Consider the following 22,457-nt stretch of genomic DNA (forward strand, 5'->3'; position numbering starts at 1 on the left):
ATAATTCATGGTAAGCATGTATATTGCAGTGCAGTGTCATAATCACTAAAAAAAAACTTATTTTAAATTCTCTGAGCCTTTTGGATATAAAGCTGAATAGTTCATATTAAAGCATATAATTGTGAGAACCTCCATTTGTTAGTTGCATTTGGCTGTAGATATTTCCTACACTGTGAATTAACACCTCTGCCCGTAGGCTCAAAATGTAATCAGCACAAATCATTTTTGCTTTATACATGACTAATAAATATGCAAATATGCTAATTAGTCCTTTTTTCAGGCATTGAGAAACTACCCAAAGCTATTTGATTAAAATAGTGGAAAACTTTTGGAACCATTGCCAAACCAAAATAGGTCTATATTGTAAATAATTGCCTCCAATTATTAAGTAGCAAAATCATCCATGACACAGACTAATTAGTACATGGAAGTAATAAACTTCCTTTGAGTCCATAGACTTCAGTTGATTCAGTGGTTCAGTGCTTGAGGACGATGCCGATAAAAACACAGGACAAATCTAATCCAGCCCAGTACCACCCTATCAACTTCTTCCTAATCACCAGCAACAGGATGGAAGGCATGGTAAATAGTGATAGCTACTGGCACATGCTTACCAATAATCTCACACCAAGGGGGCAATTTTCTGACACTGGAGGAGGCAGGTTTGGAGTCGGGAAAACGGGAAAATTCGAATTACTGAGGTCAGGTCAGAAACCCAACTCCAACCCGCCTCCGTGGGATTTTGCCGGTGCCGGTTTTGGAGGTCGGGAATCACTCCCGCCTCCAGCTGGCCATTGCATTAATTAACGTCTGCAAATGCTTGTTAAGGGGCTCTCTAATCCTATTTTGAGAGGCCCTTGTGAATTTCCCATCATTTCGGCGTGCCTCACGCAACTTCTGAACCACGCCAGGTAAACCTGGCGGGTTGACTCATGGGTGGCCTCCTCACTGCTGCAGGTCTAACAAGACATCGTTTACTGCAGCAAGGATTACTTGCAGGTGCCAGACCTTGGCTTTAAAAGGTCTGTGAGCACTTTTAGAAGACCTTCCGCAGTTGAAGGTGCTACAGCTTGACTCCATCAACTGTGGGACCTCCTGTGAAGACCCTCGCCCCGCTTACAATGAGCACTTCCCCAGAGGAGGCACCTGCAAGCAGAATGGGAAACATTCATTTCCTTTCACCTTGGACCTCAGATGAGGATGAGGATGAGGACCATCCAGGGTAGCAGTAGAACCAGGCAGCTCAGCAGTAACATCAGCTGCAGCCCCAACCTCCTGCTCAGCCATCTGATGCTGCACAGGGCAGAAGGCGCCAGCGCATCGAGGCACCTCGCCGCAGGAGATACCCCCCACAGAGGGTTTACAGACAAAGGATGAGCTACCTCAACATGAGTGAGCAGCAGTGCCAAAGGAGGTTGAGACTTTCGCAAGAGGTTGTCCGAGAGATCTGCGGCCTGCTGCAGCAAGACCTGGTGCCCAGAGGAATGGGTGGACACCCCTTACCAGTGGCTGTCAAAGTCACCACTGCACTCAACTTCTTTGCCTCAGGCTCCTTTCAGGGATCATCAGCAGACATCAGCGGCATCTCCCAGTCAGCCGTCCACGGGTGCATCACCAAGGTTACCGATGCCCTTTTTGCTACGTCCCACAATTACATCCAGTTCACAAGGGATCAAGCAAGTATAACCGCCCGTTCGGTTGGATTCGCAAATATGGCAGGCATGCTAATGGTGCAGGGCATCATAGACTGCAAACATGTGGCCCTTAGGGCACCCCATCACAACCCAGTTATCTTTGTCAACCGTAAGGGCTTCCACTCCCTCAAAGTACAGCTGGTGTGTAACCACAAGGAGTTCTTGCATGTTTGCGCCATGTACCCTGGCAGTTGCCATGATTCTTTCATTCTACGGCACTCTAATGTTCCTCCGCTTTTCAATCCACCAAACCAACTTAACGGATGGCTCCTTGGTGATGAAGGCTACCCCCTGAGGAAGTGGCTAATGACGCCGATCAGGAGGCCAGCTAACGAGGCTAAAGAGCGCTACAACACCAGCCACACTTCGACCAGGTCCATCATCGAGCAAACCATTGGATTGCTGAAGCTGCGTTCCGTTACCTTGACCGATCAGGTGGAGCCCTGCAGTATACACCATACAGGGTCTCCAGAATGGTCATGGTCTGCTGTACACTGCACAACATCGCACGGCGTTGTGGCTTGCAGCTTCCTGATGAGCAAGCGGCTCAGTTCCAGCCCTCCTCAGATGAGGATGAGGATGAGGATGAAGAGGATCTGGAGGAGGAGGATCTGGAGGAGGAGGAGGAGCAGCAGGAGGAGGAGCAGCAGGAGGAGGTCAGAGCGCCGGTGTTTCGACCAGCGGCAGTGGCAGCACGTGAGCACATGGCTGCCAGGGATGCAAGGGATGAACTTATCATGGCCAGATTTGTATAGGTTGGCCAAGTTGGCACATGTCCTTGGCTCCATGCTAGGACTTCATTGAAAATGGACATGACTCTCTGGCCTCCTTTCAGCCAGGCCACCAACCTGACAACGCAAGTGTGGCATTGACCGCAATGTGGAGCTGCCTAAGGCTAAGTAACAGATGGCATAATGCCAACATTTTGGCATCAAATCATGTTGATGCTTTCCAACAAGGATGGCATTCCATCAATACACAGAAACAGTCTCCCAAACTACACGCAGATCTGGAGATTATATCCCTTGCCAGCTGTACCCACAAAGCCTTGGTTTCTTTGGCAGGACTCTTCCTCTGAGATGAGTGGAAGAGCACCTCCATGCTAGTTCTCACCCCCTCAAGCAACATTTGCAGCGCCTCATCTGACAGCCTTGGGTAGGCCCTTGCCTTGGAATTGGACATAGTGGTTTCTCAAAAGATGTTGGAGGTGGTGCAGGAGAAGCAGAAATGCTGTGGAATGAGCCAAGGGAGCAAGAAGCCATTAAATCAGACTGGAAAAGTGCTTTCAGCAGAGGTGACTTTCAGTCCCAAAACACTAATTGAGCAAGGCATCCCACACCTCTGAAATCAAGTGGACAATCATGGGAAAATCTCAAATTTTTGAAAACAATCAGTGGAGGCAAGTTTCTGATACACCCAAGCCGAAACCCGTCTCCATCTCGCCTCCAGTGAGAAAATCGCCCTCCAAAGCTTCGTTCAAGTTCTGCCAGAACCATTTGGCTCCAGACCTTGTTCACAGCCTTGATACAGACATGGACATAAACGTTGAATGCCAGAGGAGAAGGGAGGATAACTGCCTTCAGCATCAAAGCAGCATTCGACCCAAGCCCTAACAGAACTGAGGTCAATAGGAGCTAAATGGAAAATCATCTAGTGTCTTTAGTCATACCTGACACACAAGAAGATGGTTGTGATTGTCAAGCAGTCAATCATTACAGCGCTAATACATGGCAGTATCCTGGCTCAACCATCTTCAGCTGCTTTATCAATGACATTCCCTCCATTATAAGGTTAGGAGTAATTCCACTGTGTTCAGATTGATTCGCAACTCCTCTGAAAATGAAGCAGTCCATGCAGCAGAAACTGGACAACGTCCAGACTCGGGCTGACAATTTGCAGAAGACCAATCATATCAACACCGTGGCTACAACAACAAGGCAGAGACTGGGTAATCTGCAATGACTGGCTCACCTCCTGACCTCTCTCAAAGCCTCTCAACCATCTATAAGGCACAAGTCAATGTTTGATGGAATACTCACCACTCACCACACTTGGGTGGATGCACTCACAACATTCAAGAAGCTCGGCACCATCTGGGACAAAAAAGGAATTTTAAACAAATACTTACCTTTTTAGGCTTGCACAAAATCAGTAAGCTTTCCCTTGTCAACATTGGGAAGTGAGCACCAATTGATAAATTTGGAGGGTCTACACATCGTAGGTTGGCAATTCCACCACCAATGCAGGTTCTCTGCTGCTGGTTATGTGCAGCCATTTCCTTCAAAATGAGAAGTAAGTGACACTTTGGGCTGGATTTTCCAAGCCCCGAGAAGGCCGGCATGGAGGCGGGACAGCTGGTAAAGTAGCAGAAAGTGGGGGCGGATGGCAAACCTGTTCCCATCCCGCCTCCGTGCCCTTTTGCCAGGTGGCAGAAAGATGTGCTGCTTCCTGGATGCTGCTGCTGCTGCAGATGTACTGGAGGTGGGAAAGGGATTAACTCCTTTTAACTGCCTGTTAACAGGTAGTTAACAGGCAGAAAAAAGGATTAGTGCCATTTTACCTTCACAGGTGAAGGCTTCCCGACCTCGGAGAACCCCGTCGGGTTGGAGGAGACGTGAAGGAGATCTGAGGTGGTCGGAGGCACCTGGAAGTAAGATGTAGAATTGAGTGATGGGTGCAAGTGTGGAGTGGTAAGTATGTAAGGTGAGTGATAAGTGTTAAAAAATGTTCACTTACCTTGTTTTCTTCCTACAGCCTTCAACTGCCCTGGATCCAGAGACCCGACATCATCCTTGTCGATTTCACAGACTGGCTGTTGGATCCTCCGAACCAACAGCCATTTAAATCGACAAAGTTGAAAGGTTTAATGAGTCTGAACACAAGGACTCATCAAACTACAGAGAATGTCATTGTTTGACAGCTTCACAGAGCTGTCAAATGCTGACATTTCTTCTTTCAAGAAGTCTTGACAAATAGCACGTCTGACATTGACGTGCTTTGTCAGTGACTTCCTCCCTAATTGGCCTGCTGAGCCCGCAGGACAGGCTTAACAAGGTCAATCCTTAACAAGGTCAATCGGGAAAATCTCTCTGGTTGGTCAGACGATGATAGTGGCGGGACATTGACACGCCAAGCAGCAGTCCCGCCTCCAACTCGTCTCCATTGAGAAAATCCAGCCCTTTGAGTATTAGAAGATTGTAGGAGAGCATCCCTCCCCCTTACAGGTTCAATGTTACTCTTGCACAGAGGAAAACTCTGTAGGGAAAGTACTGAAATTATGCAAATTTGCCGAGCCCAGGAAATTCAGCGGAGTCGGCATTCCACTCAACCAACACAGCTGTAGACATGAATGCTGGGAGGATGTCTGTTTTTTGCTCCAACCATGAAATTGTCCCTTTCATTCTGTCAGCCTGTTAATGAGTAGACATTTCTACAGCCCTTTTCCTGGTATCCACATTGAAAACTGCGATGAGACCATGTCAATCTTTAGGGCTTTGTCACTTGATTGGCAGAAAATATAATGCTATGAGCTGGTTTTCAGCCAATTACATTGAAACTTTAATATAATTACTCCACTGGCAAAATGAATGATGGGTGCCAGGAGACAAGTTACTTTGCTATTATAGCACAATCAGTTAAGTAAACATATTGAGGGTAGAACAGTAAGAAAACAGATTAGAATAGAGTACTGGTTGAAATAAATTATAAAGTTAAAGTTAAAAAAGACAAAGGCCGTGATTTGGCTGACCTTGGCGGGTCTGTGGTGGGCGATGTCGGTGGCGGGTCCCGACCCTGCTGCTGGCTCTATCCCGCTCTGTGAAATGAATTTCCCTTGATAGGGCTTGTTAAGCACGCCCATCGCGTTTCCCGGCCAATTAGAGGTGATTTGATGACGCGTCATCAGCCGGTTTCCTTAAAGGGACCGTGCCCAAATTTATTTTGACATTTGTGCTGTCAGTATTCTACAGCATTGAGGTGCTGCAAACACTGGCAATGACTGCACAAAGGCACAGGGTGGCAGCCAGGCTTTCCCATGACTCCCTCCATATGCTTATAGATGGAGCCACAGCACGCAGGGTGGTGCTCTTCCCTTCCCATGGGCGGAAGAGACCTCGCCAGGAGATCAACACAGCCTGGTTGCACATTGCAAAGGAGGGCACAGGCTGCAGTGCCGCAAACCTTCCAATGACCTCATTAGATCACGAAACGTTAGTACAAAGCCACACTCAACCTCATCCTGCTGTGCCTCTCATCACACCCACTTCACTCTGCCTTCCCTACCCAACTCCTGCACATCTTTACTCACACCAACCTATCTTGGACCTCCGCCCATCCCTCTCTATATGATCACATCATCCATCTCACTAGCCAGCCCTCACACTCACCCTCATCCTTGTGCAATCATAACAACTAACAACACACAAGGGTAGGCATTTGGGTATTTTATGCAATGTTCATGTAAAGCTTCTGATAATGTGCTGTCAAACATTGAAACCTTTATTTTCAACATTTCTGTTCTTGGACAGATTTGTGTGCACCTTTGGAAGTGGCTTAGTGAGTTGCAGTGAACAGTGAGACATAACATTACCCCCCGCAATGCTGATGAGTGTGAAAGGAATGGCTTGGGCATTGTAGGGATGCTTTATGGTGTTGGTGTGGGGTGGTGCCTACCTGGCACATCATGTGTCAGCCTGGGTGTGCTGCGTCAAGTAAAGTAAATGGCTATGGTGAGGCCATCCCTGTCATCCTGGGCAGCAATGTGGTCAGGTGCTGATGCCCTCTGTTCTGTGCTGCATCAGTTGATTATGGAGAAGGTTTGTGTTGTTCTTGCTGCTGCTGTTATGCCTGGTGCTGCTGGTGTTGGGCTGATCATGGTGGGATTCTGAGGACCAAGGTGAGAGAGTATAAAGGGCACCCATGCTGATGGAATAGATGGCAGGTGAAGTAGAGATGACAGAAGCGATCTGTCAATGGTGAGTGAGGTAATGAGGTGAGACTGGATGGAGACTTGTGTAAAGACTTACAGCATGGTGAATCGGTTGTGGAAATGCAGTGAGGAACAGCTTGTGGCTGAGGGATGATATCTCTGTAAGGTGGGAGTTTTTACTTTACATTTGAAGCTGTCAACTCAACAGCTGATTCAATGGCAACTGAACTCCCGCCTCAGCTTGACAGATGTGGTCCATGACCAGTGTGGACCCCGTGGGTGAGCTGTCAAATGCAAAGGTAAGCTGAAAATCATTCTTAAGTGGCTCTAAACAAGCCACTAAATTCCTGAATTGGGATGCCCGCCGCTGCCTATCAGGTCTGCTCAGTGTTGACAGAACTGACATCGGGAAAGGCACGTGGGAGCGAGTTGACAGCGGGGTCCTGACCAGCTGTCAAAAAGATCAAATTTCCCACCTGACCCGCCACCAATCCCGCCCACTAACTTGCCGGAAAATTCCGGCCAAAGAATTTGGAACAATAAAAAGGAGAAGTACATGTAATGGCTCTGGATTTCTATGGATCTCCCAGCCCACTCCTACTATTACTCAGGCAGGAATACAGTAGAAGGCCCAGGAAGTAGGCTAGGACCCAAATACCCTGAGTCCTCATCTGCGCTGACAGTTTTCATGAGGCCTTATTTGAAATGGAACCTCCATGACATATAAATAGTAAAAGGGTAGTAAGAGAAGGGGTGGGGCTGATTAGGAACTAAAAAGGAGACCTACATATGGAGGCAGAGGGTATGGCTGAGGTACTAAACGAGTACTTTGCATCTTTCTTTACCATAGACATAGTGAAGGAGGAGGTAGTGGAGATAATTGATAGGATACAATTTGATAAAGAGGAGGTATTAGAAAGGCTGGCTGTACCTTTAGTAGATAAATCACCAGGAGCAGATGGGATGCATCCTAGGATGCTGAGGAAATTGAGGGATGAAATTGCGGAGGTACTGGCTATAATATTCCAATCCTCCTTATATACAGGAGCAGTGCCAGAGGACTGGAGAATTGCAAATGTTACACCATTGTTCAAAAAAGTGTGTAAAGATAAACTCAGCAACTACAGGCCAGTCAGTTTGACCTCAGTAGTGGGGAAGATTTTAGAAACAGTAATCAGGGACAAAATTAACAGTCACTTGGAAAGAGTGGATTAATTAAGGAAAGCCAACACAGATTTGTTGAAGGCAAATCGTGTTTAACTAACTTGATTGAGTTCTTTGATAAAGTAACAGAGAGGGTTGATGAGGGTAATGCAGTTGACGTGGTGTACATGGATTTCCAAAAGGTGTTTGACAAAGTGCCACATAATAGGCTTGCCAGCAAAGCTGAAGCCCATGGAATAAAAGGGACAGTGGCAGCATAAATAAGAAATTGGCTAAGAGATAGGAAACAGAGAGCAGTAGTGAACAGTTGTTTTTCGGACTAGAGGAAAGTATACAGTGGTGTTCCCCAGGGGTCGGTTCTAGGACCATTGCTTTTCTTGATATATATTAATGACTTGGACGTGGGTGTACAGGGCACAAATTCAAAATTTGCAGATGAGACAAAACTTGGAAGTATAGTGAACAGTGAGGAGGAGAGTGATAAACTTCAGGAAGACATAGACAGGCTGGTGAAATGGGCGGACACAAGGCAGATGAAATATAACACAGAAAAGTGTGACGTGATTGGTATAAAGAATGAGGAGAAGACATATAAACTAAATGGTACTATCCTGAAGGGGGTGCATGAACAGAGAGACCTAGGGGTATATGTACACAAATCGTTGAAGGTGGCAGGGCAGGTTAAGAAAGCAGTTAAAAAGGCTTACGGGATCCTGGGCTTCATAAGTAGAGGTATAGAATACAAAAGTGTGGAAATTATGATGAACCTGTTTAAAACACTAGATAAGCCCCAACTGGAGTACTGTGTCTAATTCTGGGCACTGCACTTTAGGAAGGATGTGAAGGCCTTCGAGAGGGTGCAGAAAATATTTACGATAATGATTCCAGAAATGAGGGATTTCAGATACGTGGATAGACTGGAGAAGCTAGCGTTGTTCTCCTTGGAGCAGAGACGATTGAGAGGAGATTTGATAGAGGTGTTCAAAATCATGAAGCGTCTGGACAGAGTCTGGACTAGCAGAAGGGTCAAGAACCACAGGACACAGATTTAAGGTGATTGGCAGAAGAACCAAAGGCAACGTAAGAAAAAACTTTTTTACTCAGTGAGTGGTTAGAATCTGGAATGCACTGCCAGAAAGGGTGGTGGAGGCAGATTCAATCACGGCTTTCAAAAGGGAATTGGATAAGTATTTGAAGGAAAGAAATTTGGAGTGCTACGGGGAAAGGGTGGGGGAGTGGGACGAGCTGAAGTGCTCTTCCAGAGAGCCAGCACCGGCTCGACCGGCCGAATGGCCTTCTTCCATGCTGTAACGATTCTATGATTCTATGATTCTATGGGGGCGATTTTCCCTTTGGAGGCGGGTTTCGGTTTGGGTGGCTACCAAACCCGCCTCCACTGTCAGGTGGGAAAAATTTGCGATTTTCCCCTAATTGGCCAGTTACTTTCAGAGGTGTGGGTTCCCCTGGGCCAATTAGTCTTTTGGAACTGAAACTCGCCTCTACTGACGTCACTTACCAACTTCATTTAAGGGCTGCTTGCTGCCTTGACTCATTCCACTGGTTTTTGGTCGATGCTGCACCACCTCCAAACTTTCATCACAGAGAAGAATGGCCAGCTCCAAGGCAAGGGCCTCCCCGAGGTTCTCGGATGAGGTGCTGGGTACGCTGGTTGAGGGGGCGAGAGCTAGCAGGGAGGTGCTCTTCCCTCATCTGGGAGGAAGAGGCCTCCCAAAGAAACCAGGGCTGTGTGGGTCCAGCTGGCAAGGAATATAACCTCCAGATCTGTGTGCAGATTGGGTGATTGTTTCTGTTTATATTGATGAAATGCCATCCCTGTGTGAACGTATCAAAATTAGGTAATGGCAAACTGTTGGCGTGATGGCATCTGTTATTTCGGCTTAGGCAGCTCCAAATTGCGGGCTCCGCAACACTTGCATGGTCAGGTTGGTGGTCAGAGTGAAAGGAGGCCAGAGAGTCATGTCCATTGTCTATCATTTGTTAAGAAGGAGCCAAGCACATGTGCCACAATGGGCAACCTATGCAAATCTGGCCAGGATGAGTGCAGCCCTTGCATCATGGGCAGCCATGTGCTCGCGTGCTGCCGCTGCTGCTGGTCGATATGCTGCCATTCGGTCCTCCTCCTCCTCCTCCTCATCCTCATCTGAGGAAGCTATGAACTGAGCCACTTGCTCATCAGGAAGGCTGCAAGCCATGACGCTGTGCCATGTTGTGCAGTGCACAGCAGACCACGACCATTCTGGAGACCCTGGCTGCTGAATACTGCAGGGCTCCACCTGATCTGTCAAGGCATGGGAATGGTATCTTCAGCAAGCCAATGGTTTGCTCGATGATGGACCTGGTCAAAATGTAGCTGGCGTTGTCGCACTCCTCACCCTTGTTAGCTGGCCTCCTGATCGGCATCATTAGCTATTTCTTCAGGGGGTAGCCTTCGTCACCAAAGAGCCATCCGTTAAGTTGGTTTGGCGGATTGAAGAGCGGAGGAACACTAGAATTCCGCAGGATGAAAGAGTCATGGCAACTACCACAGAACTTGGCGCAAACATGCAAAATCTCTTCCTTGTGGTTACACACCAGCTATACGTTGAGGGAGTGGAAGCCCTTACGGTTGACAAAGATAGCTGGGTTGTGATGGGGTGCCCTAAGGGCCACATGTGTACAGTCTGTGATGCCCTGCACCATTGGTAAGCCTGCCATATTTGCAAAGCCAACTGAACACGCGGTTACACTTGCTTGATCCCTTGAGAAGTGGATGTAATTGTGCACCTTTGCGAAAAGGGCTATGGTAACCTGCGTGATGCAACTGTGGGCGGCCAACTGCGAGATGCCGCTGATGCCTGCTGATGATCCCTGGAAAGAGTCCGAGGGAAAAAAGTTGAGTGCGGTGGTGACTTTGACAACCACTGATAAGTGGTGTCCATCCACTCCTCTGGGCTCTAGGTGTTGGTGCAGCAGTGAGCAAATGCCTCTGACAACTTCTCGCGAAAGTCTCAGCCTCCTTTGGCACTGCTGCTCACTCATGTTGAGGTAGCTCATCCTCTGTCTGTAAACCCTGAGAGGTGGGTATCTCCTGTGGCGACGTGCTTCCATGCGCTGGCACCTTCTGCCCTGTGCAGCATCGGGTAGGTGAGCAGGAGGTTGGGGCTCCTGCTGCTATTGCTGCTGAGCTGCCTGGTTCTGCTGCTGCCATGGCTGCTCCTCATCCGAATTTGAGGTCCATGGTGAAAGGAAATAAATGGTTCCCATGCTGCTGGCAGTTAACTCCGTTGGGGAAGTGCTCAGTCCAAGCAGGGAGAGGGTCTTCCAAGGAGGTCCCACAGTTGAGAGAGAGAAGCTGCAGCACCTCTGACTTCTGTAGGCATACTAAAAGTTCTGAAAGACCTGTGAAACAAAAGTTCTGCCACCTGCAACTGCTCCCTGATGAAAGCTCCATTTTAATGGTGGAGCTGCAGCTGTGAGGAGGCCACCCACTTGTCAACCCGCCAGGATTAGCTGGCGTGGTTTAGGAGGGTCGTGCAACATGCAGAAAATGTGACAAAATAACAAAGACCTGTCAAAATAGGATTATAGATGCCCTTAACCACTATTTAAGGGTCTTAACTACCTCTCCCGACTGACAGAGGCGGGACCGAATCGCACCCATGAAACCCGCCTCTGGCAAAATTGCGCAGAGGTGGGTTCTGAACCCCCCCTCACTTTTAGCAATTTTGCCAACTGTCCCACCTCCAACTCACCTCCTCGGGGCTGGGAAAATCGTCCCCTATGATTCTATGACATAAACAAGGTCACCCATGTCAGAGAGGTATGGCTGGGGGAGGGGACTCAAAGGGCAGGAGTTTCCTCATTCCTAATTTGTGATCTACTGGCCAGCTAGTATAGTGGGTGACAAGAGTTGTACTGGCATGCTGGCCAGCTGAGGTGGTGCCCATCTTGGGGTTGCAGGCCTGGGACATGATCTGGACCTCTAGAGATTTTGGAGAATTTATTTTGTTGTGGCCCCCTTATAAAAGCGACTAATGAGAGCTTGCCTTTGCCTTGTTCTGGGCTGGTGATGCTGGTGAAGCAGCGAGCGGTTGGTCAGTGACTCATTTCCAGCCCTCTTCTTCTGGCAGTCTCCAAGATGTGCTTCTAGTGGCTTGAGCATTCACCATTTTTATTTAAATCGGGGAACCTCCTCCTGACCTTTGATGCTCTGGCAAGTGCCTCAGGAGCAGAGACAGTCTTCACTTATGTCGGGATGTTGGCCATGTGATCTATAATTTTATTTATTTATTTATGTGTAAAATTTGTACATTTTAGTAGTTTGGGGTTAATGTTTAGGGTGTTCCTGATCTATGTGGCTTTATTTTTTTATAATATTAATGTTTTTTCAGCATAGAAGCACATGATCTGAAAGCAAGAAAGCTTGTTCAGGGAGAGAAGGCGGCTGATTTTCCTGGAGCCGTCAGGCGGGGTTTCAGGCGTGTGGGGGGGGGAAATCCTGAATTTGGGGGTCCCGACACCATCCCGTCCAAAACCCCGCCCCACGCAAGTTTCAGGGGCGGTGGGTACCCGCCCCGCACTGGGACCCGCCAAAACCAGGCGAGAAGGGATTAGTGCCAATTAACTGCCTGTTAACAGGTAGTTAACAGGCAGTTTTTAGCCTAATCCCTATTTTGAGGGGTTTTGTGTGGGATTCCCGATGGCTCCAAACCACGCCAGGTTAGAGCAGGTGGGCCGTCGGGTTGAAGGAGTTGGAGGGGTCGCGATGTCGGTGCTCAGGTGAGTGATGGGTGCATGAGTGCAAAGGTAAGTGTGTTTGGTGTGTCTAAAGTGTGTAAAGAACTTTTACTTACCTGTACTTACCTCTACAGCCTTTCTTCCTGTAGCCGTCGGGAGCCCATCACTCAGCTGGCACTTAAAGCTGAACGGCTGCGATCTGTGAAAAGTGACAGCCTTCAGCTTTGAGTGCTGCTGAGAGTTCTAACTGAGTCTGTGCAGAAGGACTCATGTTAGAACTCAGACTGTCAGTGTTTCACAGCTTCAAACAGCTGTGAAACACTGATATTTCATCTGTCAAGAACTCTTGGGCGGGCTCAACAAGGTCAATCAAGGGAAAATCGCACGGATTGGTCAGACATCGAAGTAGGTGGGTCTAAAACCCGAAAGTTGTAGTCCCGCCTTCTTCCCGACAGCTTCAGGAAAATCGACCCCAAGAGCTTCCCTCAACCTGCCAGCAGTTTAAAGCTTACTGTCATAAGTTACATAGAAACTAAGGAACAGAAGTAGGCCTCGAGCCTGTCTGCCATTCAATTAAATCATGCCTGATCTGTATCTTAACTCCCACCGACCTGCCTTGGTTCTGTAACTCCTAACAAAAATCTCAGTTTTGAACTTTTCAATTGACCCCCAGCCTCAACAGATCATGAGGGAGAGAGTTCCAGATTTCCAGTAGTTCCTGATCTAATCTACCCTTTGTTTCCTGACATCACCTCTGAAAGGCCTAGCTCTAATTTTAAGATTATGCCTGCTTGTTCTGGACTCCCCCACCAGTGGAAATAGTTTCTCTCTATCTACCCTATAACCTCCTTTAATCATCTTAAATACCTCAATTAGACCAACCCTTAATCTTCTATACTGAAGCAAATACAAGCCTAGTTTATTCAACCTGTCCTAATAATTTAACCCTTTTAGCCCCGGTATCATTCTGGTGAATCTGCAATGCACCCCCTCCAAGGCCAATATATGTCCAGAACTGAATGCAGTACTCCAGATGGGGTCTAACCAGAGCTTTATATAAGTGTAACTATATAAAATTTAATGTCATGTTGACTAATTATTGTGAAATGGATTGAAGATAGAAGGAGTAAGACTACACATAAATAAGCACATAAATACTCTACAGAATAAAGTCTCTTCAGTCTAGTCTGGGCAATAGTTGGTCATATTGAATTTGTTAAATTAAGAATTCAAGTTTTTTGCTCAGTTGCCTTTAGAAGCCAAGGGAATATTTTAGACTTTTCTTGGAAGAGTTAATCAAGAGACTAAATGCATTTGGGGAGAAACCATGACATTACAGATTGTGTCTGGTCTATTGGAAAGAATGGGTTTGAAGGTCCAGATGGCTTTTATTCCTATTCTGTGATTTCTTATGTCTTTTATTGTTTTTGGTATAAATTGCATTCAAATTTTTGCCCAAGGATAATATTATGACAAATGAAATTAGCTTAATACCATTTACATTTCAAGAATCTATTATCACTTGCTGCTTTCCTTTGATATATATTTTTTTCTTACAGCATGTAAGGGTGAACGTTCAGATCTTCAACACAACTTTGTTTTATTTTCTTTTCTTTACATAGGTATAAATGTTGGACCTGTAGTGGCGGGTGTGATTGGAGCAAGACGGCCACAGTACGACATCTGGGGAAACACTGTAAATGTTGCCAGCAGAATGGATAGTACGGGCGTCCAAGGCAAAATACAAGTTAGTAAATTGCTCTTACAAGACAGTATTGGAAATGCAGAATTGAATATATTGGAGTTTATTGATGCATACACTTTTTAACCCAGAACAGATTTTTTCTCAATAAATTATTATTTATTATAACCCTCAGTTATATTTTTTTATTGTGTGTGCTTTATCATTTTTTATTTGTTTATGGGATGTGAGCGTCGCTGGCAAGGCTAGGATTTATTGCCCATCCCTTAATGCCCTTGAGAAGGTGGTGGTGAGCCGCCTTCTTGAACCGCTGCAGTCTGTGTGGTGATTTAGTAGGGAGTTCCAGGATTTTGACCCAGTGACGATGAAGGATCGGCGATATACTTCTAAGTCAGGATGGTGTGTGACTTGGAGGGGAACTTGGAGTTGGTGGTGTTCCCATGCGCCTGCTGCCCTTGTCCATCTAAGTGGAAGAGGTCGCGGGTTTTGGAGGTGCTGCTGAAGAGGCCTTGGTGAGTTGCTGCAGTGCATCTTGTAGCTGGTACACACTGCAGCCACGGTACCATAATTGTGCTATGTTATGGCACAAATAATGAAATATTCATACTGTATACTGTATACTGTGGCTACTGCGAATTGCAGTAGTTGATAAAACTGCATAGGAGTGTGAAGTTCTACATGTAGAATAATTGTTGGCTGGCAACAAGCATTAAGACTAAGAATAAGGACCATACAGGACCAGAAGGACTATTACTGTCCATCAAGCCAATCCCAAGGTCCAGAAGATATTTCTTCCTCGTAACCTTCAATTACTTCCCTCACTTTTCTCATATCCTCAGGTACTGCTCCTGTTTCCAAACATAGAGGTGTCCATTTTCACTTACCTTTTCCTTAAGTGCCTTAAAATATAATGGCCCGTATTTTCCGATCGGATGCTTCCTGCGTGCGGAGGCCTCCAATGTGGAAAAATCTACGATCTTACCTGAGGGCCCCGAGGTGCGTATACTTTCGCTCCTGGGCCTCTCCAAACTCGAAATGCGCAGGGCCCACGTATCCCAGAGGGACATGCAGTTCGCAGGCGTCCCTGGGATCACATGGGCCATGGGGAGCCAATAGGAGAAGGGAATCTCCCCTCATACACTTGACAAATAGACCTGTCAAATATCTGAATGGAGATCACCCCAAAAACACAGTAAAACATTAAATAAATTTTTTTTTTTAAATCACGTTTTTTAAATGAGTTGAAATTACAGTAAATTAAATATTTTAAACAAAATTAAATTTTTTGAAAAAAATAATTAAAGTTTTTTTACGGGCTGAGAATAAACTTACCTTTTTTTTAAAGTATTTTTAAATGATAAATGAGTGAAAAAATTTTTTTTTTTTACTTTTTTCAACTCTTATGCTGGTAAAAGCAGGCCTTACACCTGCTTTTACCAGGCGTAAGATTTCTAAGGTTTTCTGCGGGCGGAGGTTCTCCAGAAAGCAGAACTATCCGCCCGCAGAGACCCTTCTCCAGGGCAGGCGTCCGATCTGTCAAGAGCATTCTTGACAGATCGGAAATGCCGGTTTTCAGCGCATGCGCTTCGCATGCCTGAAACCAACATTTCCTATCATAGAAAGCTACAGCACGGAAGGAGGCCATTTCGGCCCTTCGTGTCTGCGCCAACCAACAAAGAGCTATCCAGGCTAATTCCACTTCCCAGCACTTAAAACATAGAAACATAGAAGATAGGAGCAGGAGTAGGCCATTCGGCCCCTCGAGCCTGCTCCGCCATTCAATGCGATCATGGCTGATCATCCAAATTCAGTACTCTGTCCCTGCTTTCTCCCCATATCACTTGATCCCTTTAGCCTTAAGAAATATATCCAACTCCTTCTTGAATATATTTAATGAATTGGCCTCTACTGCCTTCTGTGGTAGAGAATTCCACAGGTTCACCACTCTCTGGGTGAAGAAATTCCTCCTCATCTCTGTCCTAAATGGCTTACCCCTTATCCTTAGACTGTGACCCCTGGTTCTGGACTCCCTGACCATAGGGAACATCCTTCCTGCATCTAGTCTGTCTAGTCCTGTTAGAATTTTATAAGTTTCAATGAGATCCCCTCTCATTCTTCTAAACTCCAGCGAGTACAAGCCCAATTGACCCAATCTCTCCTCAGACGTCATTCCTGCCATCCCAGGTATCAGCCTGGTGAATCTTCGCTGCACTCCTTCCATGGCAAGAACATCCTTCCTCAGATAAGGCGACCAAAATTGCACACAGTACTCAAGATGTGGTCTCACCAAGGCCCTGTACAACTGCAGCAAGACATCCTTGTTCCTGTACTCAAACCCTCTCGCTACGAAGGCCAGCATACCATTTGCCTTCTTAACCGCCTGCTGCACCTGCATGCTTACTTTCAGCGACTGGTGCACAAGGACGCCCAGGACTCGTTGCACTTCCCCTTCTTCCAATCTATTGCCATTCAGATAATAATCTGCCTTCTTGTTTTTGACACCAAAGTGGGTAACCTCACATTTATCCACGTTATATTGCATCTGCCATGCTTCTGCCCAATCACCCAACCTGTCCAAATCATCCTGGAGTTTCTCGGCATCCTCCCCACAGCACACACGCCCACCCAGCTTTGTGTCGTCTGCAAACTTGGAGATATTACACCTAGTTCCCTCATCCAGATCATTAATATATATTGTGAATAGCTTGGGTCCAAGGACCGATCCCTGTGGTACCCCACTAGTCACTGCCTGCCACTCGGAAAAAGAGCCGTTTATTCCAACACTGCTTTCTGTCTGCCAACCAGTTCTCTATCCAAGTCAATACCTTGCCCCCAATCCCACGTGCCTTAACTTTACACGTTAATCTCTTATGCGGGACCTTATCAAAAGCCTTTTGAAAGTCCAAATACATCACATCCACTGGTTCTCCCTTATCTATTTTACCAGTTACATCCTCAAAAAATTCCAGTAGATTAGTCAAGCACGATTTACCTTTTGTAAATCCATGTTGACTTTGTCCGATCCGGTCACTGTTTTCCAAGTGCTCTGCTATTACATCTTTTATAATGGACTCTAGCATTTTCCCCACTACCAATGTCAGGCTTACCGGTCTGTAAATCCCCGTTTTCTCTCTACCACCTTTTTTGAACAGTGGGGTAACATTAGCTACCCGCCAACCCATGGGTACTGTTTCAGAGTCTATCGAATTTTGGAAGATGACCAGCAATGCATCCACTATTTCTAGGGCCACTTCCTTAAGTACCCTAGGATGTAGATTATCAGGCCCTGGGGATTTATCGGCCTTCAATCCCGTCAATTTCTCGAACACCATTTCCCAACAAATACTGATTTCTATCAGTTCCTTTCATTAGACCCTATGTTCCCCGACATCTCTGGGAGGTTATTTGTGTCCTCCTTTGTGAAGACAGAACCAAAGTATGTATTTAATTGGTCTGCCATTTTTTTGTTCCCCATTACAAATTTCCCCGATTCTGACTGCAAGGGACCTACGCTTGACTTCACCAATCTTTTTCGCTTCACATATCTATAAAAGCTTTTACAGTCAGTTTTTATGTTCCCTGAAAGCTTACTCTCATACTCTATTTTCCCCCTCTTAATTAATCCCTTTGTCCTCCTTTGTTCAATCCTAAACTGCTCCCAATCCTTAAGTTTACTGCTTTTTCTGGCCAATTTATATGCCCTCTCCTTGGATCTTATGCTATCTCTAATTTCCCTTGTTAGCCACGGTTGAGTCACCTTTTTTGTTTTATTTTTATGCCAAACTGGGATGAACAAATTCTGTAGTTCATCCATGCGATCTTTGAATGTTTGCCATTGCCTATCCACCGTCAACCCTTTGAGTGACATTCCCCAATCAATCCTACCCAACTCGCGCCTCATACCATCGTAGTTTCCTTTATTTAAATTCAGGACCCTAGTCTCTGAGTCAACTACTTCACTCTGCATTTTAATGAAGAATTCTATCATATTATGATCGCTCCGGCTCAAGGGGCCTCGCACAACAAGATTGCTAATTAATCCTTTCTCTTTACATAATACCCAGTCTAAGATGGCCTGATCTCTAGTTGGTTCCTCAACATATTGGTCCAGGAAACCATCCCGTATACACGCCAGGAATTCCTCCTCCACAGTATTGTTACTAATTTGGTTAGCCCAATCTATATGTAGATTAAAGTCACCCATGAGAACTGCTGTGCCCTTATTGCACGCTTCTCTAATTTCCCTTTTAATGCCATCCCCGAACTCCGCATTACTGTTTGGAGGTCTATATACCACTCCCACTAACATTTTCTACCCCTTGGTATTTCTCAGTTCTACCCATACAGATTCCACATCATCAGAGCTAATATCCTTCCTTACAATTGTGTTAATCCCCTCTTTAACCAGCAATGCTACCCCACCTCCTTTTCCTTTTTGCCTATCTTTCCTGAATATTGAATACCCCTGGATGTTGAGTTCCCAGCCTTGGCCACCCTGGAGCCATGTTTCCGTAATCCCAATCATATCATATTTGTTTACCTCTATTTGCACAGCTAATTCATCCACCTTATTATGAATGCTCCTTGCATTAAGACAGAAAGCCTTCAGGCTTGTTTTTTTAACGCTCTTAGATCTTTTAGAATTATTATTTACTGTGGCCATGTTTGATTTAAACCCTTGATTTCTCTGTCTGCCACCTTTGTTTTTCTCCTTCCTGTCTTTTGCTTTTATCCTTGCTTCCCTTTCCTCTGTCTCCCCGCTCAGGTTCCCAACCCCCTGCCATTTTAGTTTAAACCCTCACCCAGAGCACTAGCAAACACTCCCCCTAGGACATCCGTCCCAGCCCTGCCCAGGTGCAAACCGTCCATTTTGCACTGGTCCCACCCCCCCCAGAACCAGTTCCAATGTCCCAGGAATTTGAATCCCTCCCCCTGGCACCATTCCTCTAGCCACATATTCATCTGAAATATCCTTCTATTTCTACTCTGACTAGCACATGGCATTGGTAGCAATCCTGAGATTACTACCTTTGAGGTCCTATTTTTTAATTTTCCTCCTAACTCCCTATATTCAGCTTTTAGGACCTCATCCCGGTTTTTACCTATATTGTTGGTACCTATATGCACCACGACAACTGGCTGTTCACCCTCCCCTTCCAAAATGTTCTGCAGCCGCTCTGAGAAATCCTTGACCCTTGCACCAGGGAGGCAACACACCATCCTGGAGTCTCATTTGCGGCCGCAGAAACACCTATCTATTCCCCTTACAATAGAAACCCCTATCACTATAGCTCTCCCACTCTTTTTCCTCCCGTCCTGTGCAGCAGAACCACCCCTGGTACCAGGAAGTTGGCTGCTGCTGCCTTCCCCTGGTAAGCCATCCCCCCCAGCAGTATCCAAAGTGGTATATCTGTTTGAGAGGGGGATGGCCACAGGGGACCCCTGCACTCCCTGCCTGCGCCTACTACTCTGCCTGTTGGTCACCAATTCCCTTTCTGCCTGTGCAACCTTTGCCTGCAGTGTGACCAACTGCTTAAACGTGATATCCACGACATCCTCAGCATCGCGAATGGTCCAGTATGTATCCAATCGCCGCAATGCGCTCTGCCAGTAGCTGCAGCTGGACACACTTCCTGCACACATGGTTGTCAGGGACACAGGAAGTGTCCCTGAGTTCCCACATAGCGCAGGAGGTGCATACCACAGGGCCGAGTTCTCCTGTCTTGACTTACCCTTTAATTAAATCAAAATAAATTAAATCAAATCAATCCCACCAATTACACTACAGTTAAATAATATATTTAAGGGCCCCAGTTTACAAACAATCCCCGCTACACCACAAAGAGCTTAGAAACTATAAACCACAGAGTTTAAATTTAAAAAAGAGAGAAATTCTCACCAACCAATCACTTACCTGCTTTCTGGTGACTTCACACTTCGATTACTTTTTGCTTCTCTCCCTCTCTCTGACATTAGTAAACCTACCTGGTCTCTGCCATCTCTTTATAGCCTTGCCACCAAGTTTCCCGCAGGTCCGCCGCCGCCACTCTGAGGCCTACCTGGTCTCTGCTGCCTCTTTATAGCCTTCCCGCCGAGTTTCCCGCAGGTCTGCCGCTGCCGCTCTGAGGCCTACCTGGTCTCAGCTGCCTCTTTATAGCCTCGCCGCCGAGTTTCCCACAGGTCCGCCGCCGCCGCTCTGAGGCCTACCTGGTCTCAGCCGCCTCTTTATAGCCTCGCCGCCGAGTTTCCCGCAGGTCCGCCGCCGCCGCTCTGAGGCCTACCTGGTCTCAGCCGCCTCTTTATAGCCTCGCCGCCGAGTTTCCCGTAGGTCCGCCGCCGCTCTGAGGCCTACCTGGTCTCTGCCGCCTTTTATAGCCTCGCCGCCACCACCGAGTTTCCCGCCGCCGCTGCTCTGAGGCCTACCTGGTCTCTGCCGCCTTTTATAGCCTCGCTGCCGCCGAGTGTCCAGCCGCCGCTGCTCTGAGGCCTACCTGGTCTCTGCCGCCTTTTATAGCCTCACCGCCGCCGAGTTTCCCGCCGCCGCTGCTCTGAGGCCTACCTAGTCTCTGCCGCCTTTTATAGCCTCGCCGCCGCCGAGTTTCCTGCCACCGCCACTCTTGGTTCATAGCCCTGCTGAACATGAAACTACCGGCTTGTTGTAAAAGAGCATCTCAAGTGCGCATCCAAGTACTTTTTAAATGTGGTTAGGGTTCCTGCCTCTACCACCCTTTCAGACAGTGAGTTCCAGACCCCCACAACCCTCTGGGTGAAGAAATTTCCCCTCAAATCCTTCCACCAATTACTTTAAATCTATGCCCCCTGTTTTTTTTATTCATTCATGAGATGTGGGCGTCGTCAGCAAGGCAGGCATTTATTGCCCATCCCTAATTGCCCTAGAGAAGGGAGGTGGTGTGCCACCTTATACAACTGAGTGGCTTACTAGGCCATTTCAGAGGGCAGTTAAGAGTCAACCACATTGCTGTGGGTCTGGAGTCACATATAGGCCAGACCAGGTAAGAACAAGCAGATTTCCTTCCCTAAAGGACATTAGTGAACCAGATGGGTTTTTACAGCAAGCTGGTAGTTTCATGTTCACCATTACTGATGCTAGCTTTTTATTCCAGATTTATTTAATTAACTGCATTTAAATTCCCCAGCTGCCGTGGTGGGATCTTCGGATCATTAGTCCAAGCTCTGCATTACTAGTCCAGTAACAGAACCACTATGCCACTGACCCCTCTGCTAAGGGAAATAGGTCCTCTGTATCCACTTTATCTATGCCCCTCATAATTTTATACACCTCAATAAGGTCTCTCCTCAGCCTCCTCTGTTCCAAGGAAAACAAACCCAGTCTTTTCTCATAGCTAAAATTCTCTACTCCCAGCAATATCCTTGTAAATCTCTGTACCCTCTCCAGTGCAATCACATCTTTCCTGTAATGTGGTGACCAGAACTGCATGCAGTACTCTAGCTGAGGCCCAACTAGTGTTTTATACAGTTGAAGCATAACCCCCCTGCTCTTGTATTCTATGCCACGGCTAATAAAGGCAAGCATTCCGTATGCCTTCTTAACCACCTTATCTACTTGGCCTGCTACTTTTAGGGATCTGTGGACATGTCCCTTTGTTCTTCTACACTACTCAGTGTCCTACCATTTAATGTGTATTCTCTTTCCTAGTTAGCCCTCCCCAAATGCATTACCTCACACTTCTCCGGATTGAATTCTATTTGCCACTGTTCTGCCCACCTGATATCTTCCTGCAGTCTACAGCTTCCTTCTTCAGTATCAACCACACAGCTGATTTTAGTATCATCTGCAAACCTCTTAATCATAACCCCTATATTCAAGTCCGTACACAGCCCATACACACCCGTAGGCATCGGAATATATAACCCAATATCTTGAGCCAGGTGCCTTGTCCTCTTTTAGAGTCCTCAGCTCATCTGTCCCCTCTTTATTTGTGATTTCGATCATTCTTAATAGTTTTTTTGTCTCAGCTGAATATTCTACCTCTATTTTAGGAAGGGAACCCTTTTATTTTTTGATTTATTTTGTTCACCCCTCCCCCTTGCCTTACTACTTTAAATCTTCCTGCACTGCCCAATGAATGCACCCTGTCTGCAAGGATTAACACCAGTGAATTTCAGCCTCCCTCTAGTGAAACCCATACTAGCTGAGCAGCTTGTCCCTTTCCCAGGAATCACCTCAATATCATAGGAATCTAAAACCCTT

The 22,457-nt window shown here is 46.6% G+C and overlaps 1 protein-coding gene across 3 annotated transcripts in view; it reads left to right on the top strand.

Annotated features, from left to right (window-relative positions):
- The window catches only part of LOC147117265 (adenylate cyclase type 1-like), a 524,560-nt gene that overhangs the window by 496,226 nt on the left and 5,877 nt on the right, over window positions 1-22,457 (top strand). For all 3 annotated transcript variants that reach the window (XM_085988088.1, XM_085988086.1, XM_085988087.1), the window contains one exon: window positions 14,145-14,269. In XM_085988088.1, coding sequence (XP_085844214.1) covers window positions 14,145-14,269 — 125 coding nt within the window. The remainder of the gene's footprint in view (window positions 1-14,144; window positions 14,270-22,457) is intronic.

Source organism: Somniosus microcephalus, chromosome 5 (assembly GCF_052327205.1).
Source record: "Somniosus microcephalus isolate GS21.2 chromosome 5, FLI_Smic_1.0, whole genome shotgun sequence".
In the NCBI taxonomy this organism is placed as follows: Eukaryota; Metazoa; Chordata; class Chondrichthyes; order Squaliformes; family Somniosidae; genus Somniosus; species Somniosus microcephalus.